Raw genomic sequence first — 9249 nt, 5'->3', positions numbered from 1 at the left:
CCTCGCTCCCCTTCCCCCGCGTGAAGCCTCGCTCCCCTTCCCCCCGCGTGAAGCCTCGCTCCCCTTCCCCCCACGTGAAGCCTCGCTCCCCTTCCCCCGCGTGAAGCCTCGCACCCCCTCCCCCCGCGTGAAGCCTCGCTCCCCTCCCCCCACGTGAAGCCTCGCTCCCCTTCTCCCACGTGAAGCCTCGCTCCCCTTCCCCCCACGTGAAGCCTCGCTCCCCTCCCCCCACGTGTAGCCTCGCTCCCCCTCCCCCCACGTGAAGCCTCGCTCCCCCTCCCCCCACGTGAAGCCTCGCTCCCCCTCCCCCCGCTTGAAGCCTCGCTCCCCTTCCCCCCGTGTGAAGCCTCGCTCCCCTTCCCACCACGTGAAGCCTCGCTCCCCTTCCCCCCCGCGTGAAGCCTCGCTCCCCTTCCCCCCGCGTGAAGCCTCGCTCCCCTTCCCCCCGCGTGAAGCCTCGCTCCCCTTCCCCCCACGTGAAGCCTCGCTCCCCTTCCCCCGCGTGAAGCCTCGCACCCCTCCCCCCGCGTGAAGCCTCGCTCCCCCTCCCCCCGCGTGAAGCCTCGCTCCCCTCCCCCCGCGTGAAGCCTCGCTCCCCCTCCCCCCGCGTGAAGCCTCGCTCCCCTCCCCCCGCGTGAAGCCTCGCTCCCCCTCCCCCTGCGTGAAGCCTCGCTCCCCCTCCCCCCGCTTGAAGCCTCGCTCCCCTTCTCCCACGTGAAGCCTCGCTCCCCTTCCCCCCACGTGAAGCCTCGCTCCCCCTCCCCCCACGTGTAGCCTCGCTCCCCCTCCCCCCACGTGAAGCCTCGCTCCCCCTCCCCCACGTGAAGCCTCGCTCCCCCTCCCCCCGCTTGAAGCCTCGCTCCCCTTCCCCCCGTGTGAAGCCTCGCTCCCTTCCCCCCACGTGAAGCCTCGCTCCCCTTCCCCCCGCGTGAAGCCTCGCTCCCCTTCCCCCCGCGTGAAGCCTCGCTCCCCTTCCCCCGCGTGAAGCCTCGCTCCCCTTCCCCCCACGTGAAGCCTCGCTCCCCTTCCCCCGCGTGAAGCCTCGCACCCCTCCCCCGCGTGAAGCCTCGCTCCCCCTCCCCCCGCGTGAAGCCTCGCTCCCCCTCCCCCCGCGTGAAGCCTCGCTCCCCCTCCCCCCGCGTGAAGCCTCGCTCCCCCTCCCCCCGCGTGAAGCCTCGCTCCCCCTCCCCCCGCTTGAAGCCTCGCTCCCCTTCCCCCCGTGTGAAGCCTCGCTCCCCTTCCCCCACGTGAAGCCTCGCTCCCCTTCCCCCGCGTGAAGCCTCGCTCCCCTTCCCCCCGCGTGAAGCCTCGCTCCCCTTCCCCCCACGTGAAGCCTCGCTCCCCTTCCCCCGCGTGAAGCCTCGCACCCCCTCCCCCCGCGTGAAGCCTCGCTCCCCCTCCCCCCGCGTGAAGCCTCGCTCCCCTTCCCCCGCGTGAAGCCTCGCTCCCCCTCCCCCCACGTGAAGCCTCGCTCCCCTTCCCCCCACGTGAAGCCTCGCTCCCCTTCTCCCCGCGTGAAGCCTCGCTCCCCCTCCCCCACGTGAAGCCTCGCTCCCCCTCCCCCCGCGTGAAGCCTCGCTCCCCTTCTCCCCGCGTGAAGCCTCGCTCCCCCTCCCCCACGTGAAGCCTCGCTCCCCCTCCCCCGCGTGAAGCCTCGCTCCCCCTCCCCCCACGTGAAGCCTCGCTCCCCTTCTCCCCGCGTGAAGCCTCGCTCCCCTTCCCCCCACGTGAAGCCTCGCTCCCCCTCCCCCCACGTGAAGCCTCGCTCCCCCTCCCCCGCGTGAAGCCTTGCTCCCCCTCCCCCCACGTGAAGCCTCGCTCCCCCTCCCCCGCGTGAAGCCTCGCTCCCCTTCCCCCGCGTGAAGCCTCGCTCACCCTCCCCCCGCGTGAAGCCTCGCTCCCCTTCCCCCCACGAGAAGCCTCGCTCCCCTTCCCCCCACGAGAAGCCTCGCTCCCCTTCCCCCCACGTGAAGCCTCGCTCCCCTCCCCCCACGTGAAGCCTCGCTCCCCCTCCCCCCACGTGAAGCCCCGCTCCCCCTCCCCCCACGTGAAGCCTCGCTCCCCTTCCCCCCACGTGAAGCCTCGCTCCCCCTCCCCCCACGTGTAGCCTCGCTCCCCCTCCCCCCACGTGAAGCCTCGCTCCCCTTCCCCCACGTGAAGCCTCGCTCCCCTTCCCCCCGCGTGAAGCCTCGCTCCCCTTCCCCCCGCGTGAAGCCTCGCTCCCCTTCCCCCCGCGTGAAGCCTCGCTCCCCTTCCCCCGCGTGAAGCCTCGCTTCCCTCCCCCCGCGTGAAGCCTCGCTCCCCCTCCCCCCACGTGAAGCCTCGCTCCCCCTCCCCCCACGTGAAGCCTCGCTCCCCTCCCCCCGCGTGAAGCCTCACTCCCCTTCCCCCCACGTGAAGCCTCGCTCCCCTTCCCCCCACGTGAAGCCTCGCTCCCCTTCCCCCCACGAGAAGCCTCGCTCCCCTTCCCCCACGTGAAGCCTCGCTCCCCTTCCCCCCGCGTGAAGCCTCGCTCCCCCTCCCCCCACGTGAAGCCTCGCTCCCCTTCCCCCACGTGAAGCCTCGCTCCCCCTCCCCCCACGTGAAGCCTCGCTCCCCTTCCCCCACGTGAAGCCTCGCTCCCCTTCCCCCCACGTGAAGCCTCGCTCCCTCTCCCCCCACGTGAAGCCTCGCTCCCCCTCCCCCCACGTGAAGCCTCGCTCCCCCTCCCCCAAGAGAAGCCTCGCTCCCCCTCCCCCAAGAGAAGCCTCGCTCCCCCTCCCCCCAAGAGAAGCCTCGCTCCCCCTCCCCCCACGTGAAGCCTCGCTCCCCCTCCCCCCACGTGAAGCCTCGCTCCCCTTCCCCCCACGTGAAGCCTCGCTCCCTTTCCCCCCACGTGAAGCCTCGCTCCCCTTCCCCCCACGTGAAGCCTCGCTCCCCCTCCCCCCACGTGAAGCCTCGCTCCCCCTCCCCCCACGTGAAGCCTCGCTCCCCCTCCCCCCACGTGAAGCCTCGCTCCCCTTCCCCCCACGTGAAGCCTCGCTCCCCTTCCCCCCACGTGAAGCCTCGCTCCCCCTCCCCCACGTGAAGCCTCGCTCCCCTTCCCCCCACGTGAAGCCTCGCTCCCCTTCCCCCCCCGTGAAGCCGCTCCCCCTCCCCCCCCGTGAAGCCTCGCTCCCCCTCCCCCCACGTGAAGCCTCGCTCCCCTTCCCCCCACGTGAAGCCTCGCTCCCCTTCCTCCCACGTGAAGCCTCGCTCCCCCTCGCCCACGTGAAGCCTCGCTCCCCCTTCCCCCACGTGAAGCCTCGCTCCCCTTCCCCCCACGTGAAGCCTCGCTCCCCTTCCCCCCAAGTGAAGCCTCGCTTCCCTTCCCACCCAAGTGAAGCCTCGCTCCCCTTCCCCCCACGAGAAGCCTCGCTCCCCCTCCCCCCGCGTGAAGCCTCGCTCCCCTTCCCCCCGCGAGAAGCCTCGCTCCCCCTCCCTCCACGTGAAGCTTCGCTCCCCTTCCCCCCACGAGAAGCCTCGCTCCCCTTCCCCCCGCGTGAAGCCTCGCTCCCCCTCCCCCCACGTGAAGCCTCGCTCCCATTCCCCCCCACGTGAAGCCTCGCTCCCCTTCCCCCCACGTGAAGCCTCGCTCCCCCTCCCCCCACGTGAAGCCTCGCTCCCCTTCCCCCCACGTGAAGCCTCGCTCCCCTTCCCCCGTGTGAAGCCTCGCTCCCCCTCCCCCACGTGAAGCCTCGCTCCCCTACCCCCACGTGAAGCCTCGCTCCCCTTCCCCCCACGTGAAGCCTCGCTCCCCTTCCCCCCACGTGAAGCCTCGCTCCCCCTCCCCCCACGTGAAGCCTCGCTCCCCTTCCCCCCACGTGAAGCCTCGCTCCCCTTCCCCCCACGTGAAGCCTCGCTCCCCTTCCCCCCCGTGAAGCCTCGCTTCCCTTCCCCCGCGTGAAGCCTCGCTCCCCTCCCCCGCGTGAAGCCTCGCTCCCCTTCCCCTCACTCCCCCCCACCCCTCCTACAAACAAATGAGCCTCCACCCACGTGTCTGAGCCTCCCTTACCCCGCGTGGTTGTACTGATTTACGACAGACACAGATTTAGGATGTAAGGAAGTTCGGAGAAAGTCTGACCAGACGCCCACACTCTTCTCCAGCTGGAACCTATTCCTGGTGAGGTTCCGCGCTGATCCCCCCTCTGACCGTGTCTGAAACACAATAAAAAAGCAAGGACAAGATGCAAAAATGGACACCCCTTAGTCTCACCGTGTGTTTCCCGTGTCACCCCCTCCCTCACACCGTGTGCTTCCCGTGTCACCACCTCCCTCACACCGTGTGCTTCCCGTGTCACCACCTCCCTCACACCGTGTGCTTCCCATGTCACCACCTTCCTCACACCGTGTGCTTCTCGTGTCACCCCTCCCTCTCACCGTGTGCTTCCCGTGTCACCCCTCCCTCTCACCGTGTGCTTCACATGTCACGGCTCCCTCGCAGTGTGCTTCCCGTGTCACCCCTCCCTCTCACCATGTGCTTCCCGTGCCACCCCTCTCTCGCACTGTGTGCTTCCCATGTCTACCTCACACCGTGTGCTTCCCGTGTCAACCCTCCCTTACACCGTGTGCTTCCCGTGTCACCCCTCCCTCTCACCGTGTGCTTCCCGTGTCACCCCTCCCTCTCACCGTGTGCTTCCCGTGTCACCCCTCCCTCACACCGTGTGCTTCCCGTGTCACCCCTCCCTCACACCATGTGCTTCCCATGTCACCCATCCCTCTCACAGTGTGCTTCCCGTGTCACCCCTCCCCCTCTCACCGTGTGCTTCACATGTCACTGCTTCCTCGAGTGTGCTTCCCGTGTCACCCCTCACTCTCACTGTGTGCTTTCCGTGTCACCACTCCCTCTCACCGTGTGCTTCACATGTCACTGCTCCCTCGCAGTGTGCTTCCCGTGTCACCCCTCCCTCTCACCGTGTGCTTCCCGTGTCACCCCTCCCTCTCACTGTGTGCTTCCCGTGTCACCCCTCCCTCTCACCTGTGCTTCCTGTGTCACCCCTCCCTCTCACCGTGTGCTTCCCGTGTCACCCCTCCCTCTCACCATGTGCTTCCCATGTCACCCCTCTCACCGTGTGCTTCCCGTGTCACCCCTCCCCCTCTCACCGTGTGCATCACATGTCACTGCTCCCTCGCAGTGTGCTTCCTGTGTCACCCCTCCCTCTCACCATGTGTTTCCCATGTCACCCCTCCCTCTCACCATGTGCTTCCCTTGTCACCCCTCCCCCTCTCACCGTGTGCTTCACATGTCACCCCTCCCCCTCATCGTGTGCTTCCCGTGTCACCCCTCCCCCTCTCACCGTGTGCTTCACATGTCACCCCTCCCCCTCACCGTGTGCTTCACATGTCACTGCTTCCTCGCAGTGTGCTTCCTGTGTTACCCCTCACTCTCACTGTGTGCTTCCCGTGTCACCACCTCCCTCGCACAGTGTGCTTCCTGTGCCAACCCTCCCTTGCACGGTGTATGACATGTCTTACCTCCCACGTCTCTCCCACTGAAAACTCTGTCTGATAATGTCTCTCCCTGTGAAGAAACCCACAGTCACTCGCGAGCCGAGATAATGAGGGTCCCACGGCACTGAGCGACCGCCCACCATGCAAGTGTAGGACTATACCCTCAAACCCCCTGCAAGTGTGCGCCAACCCAGCCTCCCCCCACTACACCACATGACTATCCCCTCGCCCCCCCTGCAAGTGTGCGCCAACCCAGCCTCCCCCCACTACACCACATGACTATCCCCTCGCCCCCCCCCGCAAGTGTGCCCCAACCCAGCCTCCCCTCCCCCACCTACACCGCATTACTATCCCCTCACCCCCCCCTGCAAGTGTGGGCCAACCCAGCCTCCCCTCCCCCTCATCCCTATACCCTCACCCCCCCCTGCAAGTGTACGCCAACCCAGCCTCCCCTCCTCCCCGCCTACACCGCATCCCTATACCCTCAACCCCCCTGCAAGTGTGCGCCAACCCATCCTCCCCTCCCAACCGCCTACACATGCCCTCACCGCCCCATGCAAGTGTGTACCAACCCAGGCTCCCCTCCCCCCTCATCCCTATACCCTCACCCCCCCTGCAAGAGTGCGCCAACCCATCCTCCCCTCCCAACCGCCTACGCATGCCCTCACCGCCCCATGCAAGTGTGCGCCAACCCAGGCTCCCCTCCCCCGTCTGACTATGCCCTCACCCCCTTATAAAACGGACCGCTCACCCCCTCCTTGCTAAGGTCCAGAAATGGGTTTCTTATGGGGGGCTCTTCTTGGTGGCTCGCCAGGCTTCCCGTCCTGAAGCAGAGGAGATTAGTGGGACATGCTGGTTAGATGTTACAGTATGAGATGTGGCAGTTTTACTCTGGGTTATAGGGTTAGCAGTGTCAGGAGTCCCATTTCCCAGGCGTAACGCATGATAAATGAGTGTGATTTACACACTTGCTATATCTTCACAGGTCGGTAGTGTAAGGCTAATGAGAAGGTCACGTCGCTACAGAATCCCTTTCTTTTAGATGATTGGTTTAATATTAGAAATATGACATTAGTTTTGTGGAAGTGTGGTGAGAGACTATATGACATTGTTACACCATAAAATCTCACCATGCAGGAATTGTGCGCATTGTCTCCTCATCTTCATACAAACAGCCTTCCTGCCTCAATGAGCTGAGACTCCCTGAAACACAAAATCAGAACAGGACACGTTGAGACAGAGCTTTGAGCAGAGCAAACGATTTCATTCCATGCACACAGCCTGCAGGAAGCATGGCCGCTCGACTAGCAGAGATCAAGACCTGCATAGCATCAGAGGCAAGGACACTATGTACTGCAAAGGCCTTTAGTGCATTAGTGTCACATCTATAGGGTAACTTCTGTCTTGTAAACACAGAGTGGCTCCAATGTGCTGTCACAATGCTCCTCACCTTTTAAATCCAGGAGGATCAGACGTGGGGTGTATGTCTCCTGTCCCCTCAGGGTCACCCCCTGCCTGAACAGGACATCACTGCAGATCTCAGAGTCCTGCTGGCCAGTTTCCTCAAGGTCAAGTGCTGCACCCTAAGGAAGAGGATGAGTACAGTAAGTGGGGTGTCTGGAAGATGCCCCCCATGTGCTATCCCAGCCTCCTCAGTCAGCACACAGGCCCGATATGTCATACCCCACAGCAATGTGTGCAGCGTCTGCACCCCAAACTGTGCAGAACCGACAGCAAGGGAAGGTTCCAACTTTGCAAAAATACTTTGTCAGGTTGCACAGTTCAACCAGTGGCAATAAATATAATTTACCAAATTTGTATATTTCCCACAAACACTAGTTTTGATCCTTGGGGTCAGCAGAGCCATTAACATTTCTTCATAATTCTCATAGCTCCCACCCAGCGGGACCGGGGACCCAGCTGCGTGCGGGGACCGGGGGCCCCCAGCTGCGCGCGGGGGACCGGGGAGCCCCAGCTGCGCGCGGGGACCGGGGAGCCCCAGCTGCGCGCGGGGACCGGGGAGCCCCAGCTGCGCGCGGGGACCGGGGAGCCCCAGCTGCGCGCGGGGACCGGGGAGCCCCAGCTGCGCGCGGGGACCGGGAGCCCCAGCTGCGCGCGGGGGACTGGGGGGCCCCAGCTGCGAGCGGGGACCGGGGCTCCAGCTGCGTGTATGAGGACGCTGTGTGTATGGGGCAGTGCGAGGGGGGGGACGCTGGGTGTATGGGCAGTGCGAGGGGGGGACGCTGGGTATATGGGGCAGTGCGAGGGGGGGACGCTTGGTGTATGGGGCAGTGAGGGGGACGCTGGGTGTATGGGCCAATGAGAGGGGGGATGCAAGATTTATGGGCAGTGTGAGGTGGGGACGCAGGTATATGGGGTGATGTGAGAGGGGACACTGGGTGTATGTGGTGGTGTGAGGGGGGGGATGCTGGGTCTATGGGCCGGTGTGAGGGAGGGGACGCTGGGTGTATGGGCCGGTGTGGGGGGGGGATGCTGGGTGTATGGGCCGGTGTGAGGGAGGGGACGCTGGGTGTATGGGCCGGTGTGAGGGGGGGATGCTGGGTCTATGGGCCGGTGTGAGGGAGGGGACCATGGGTGTATGGGCCGGTGTGGGGGGGGGATGTTGGGTGTATGGGGCAGTGGGGGGGGGATATAGTCTCTCCCCCTCACACCTGCAAGTTCCACCAGTGTGTCCCCACGAAGTTCGCGTAGTGCCCGAGCTGCAGGGTGAGCACCTCCCCGCAGAGCCCACTCATGGCGGAACCCTGTCCAGGTCTCACTGCGGCTCAGGGGGCAGGGTCACTGCGGATTCCGTCTGTCAGGATACACCGAGGCCTCACTACGCAGCTAGGCCCCAGCCGGTAACCATGACAACGTGACTTCACCCTCGAACAGCCCGGCGCCGGTTCAGAGGGCGGAGTCACAGCGGTTCAGGGGGCGGGGTCATCGCGGCTGAGGTGTCACTGCTGCACGTGGCACAGGGAGGCGGAGTCACAGCTGCATGTGGCAAAGGGAGGCGGAGTCACAGCTGCATATGGCAAAGGGAGGCGGAGTCACAGCTGCATATGGCAAAGGGACGCTCTATCTCTATCACTCAGCTACACCACAAATTTAGATAATTTAAATAAAACGCTGGAGTATTCTCTGTTTAGATCCTATCTTGGGATCAGCGTGGCCCCGAACGCTATACTCCAACTTCCAACAGGCTGTCGCAAACATCCAGAGGGTGTTTCACACGAAAAAACGGGAACACTTTTCGTTAGCTGTCATGATAATATCATGAGATATTATTCACTTTGGTCAATCTGGTGCTTCAGGGGTTCATGAGCTACAGTTTGAGGTTACAAATACAATATATATAACAGGTCCAGGCTTGTCATGGGTGGGTGCTGGGTTTCAAACAACTTAACTGGTGGGTTATCCTGTATGGCTCACTTAAAAGGGCCAGATGGGTTGTACTGTATATTGCTGATAGTTTTGAGATAAGGGCAGTTGTCTGTCAGAGGTGGAACTAAAATATGGCCCCTGTCATGATAATGTCATGAGATATTATATATTTGAATCCCTCTGGTGCTTTAGGGGTTAATGTGGGTACAGTTTGATTTAAAAAAAAAAAAAATACAAAGAAATGTTTTATGGCCTGCTTGCCCCTTAAACTATGAAAATGAAGGATCCAGCGCTCAACGGATTTGCAAAAGTATCAAATTTATTGTGCCATACACAAGGACCGGTTTATTTGACTACTGCTTGCCCCTTGGCCAGGCCTGGTTGTAGGACTGT

The 9249-nt window shown here is 63.7% G+C and overlaps 1 protein-coding gene across 1 annotated transcript in view; it reads right to left on the bottom strand.

The window, feature by feature from the left end:
* MSTO1 (misato mitochondrial distribution and morphology regulator 1) overlaps nt 1-8417 on the bottom strand; it is a 14759-nt gene extending 6342 nt beyond the window's left edge. Inside the window, exons 1-6 of the mRNA XM_075610038.1 lie at nt 8142-8417; nt 6920-7052; nt 6600-6672; nt 6221-6293; nt 5429-5539; nt 4034-4176 (exon numbers count right to left, since the gene is read on the bottom strand). Coding sequence (XP_075466153.1) covers nt 4034-4176; nt 5429-5539; nt 6221-6293; nt 6600-6672; nt 6920-7052; nt 8142-8225 — 617 coding nt within the window. The 5' untranslated portion in view covers nt 8226-8417. The remainder of the gene's footprint in view (nt 1-4033; nt 4177-5428; nt 5540-6220; nt 6294-6599; nt 6673-6919; nt 7053-8141) is intronic.
* Between the last annotated feature and the right edge of the window lie 832 nt (nt 8418-9249).

The sequence above is a fragment of the Ascaphus truei genome, chromosome 7 (assembly GCF_040206685.1).
Source record: "Ascaphus truei isolate aAscTru1 chromosome 7, aAscTru1.hap1, whole genome shotgun sequence".
Classification (NCBI taxonomy): domain Eukaryota; kingdom Metazoa; phylum Chordata; class Amphibia; order Anura; family Ascaphidae; genus Ascaphus; species Ascaphus truei.
Note: the sequence above shows the minus strand (reverse complement) of the source record. Positions and strands in the feature narration are given on the sequence as shown.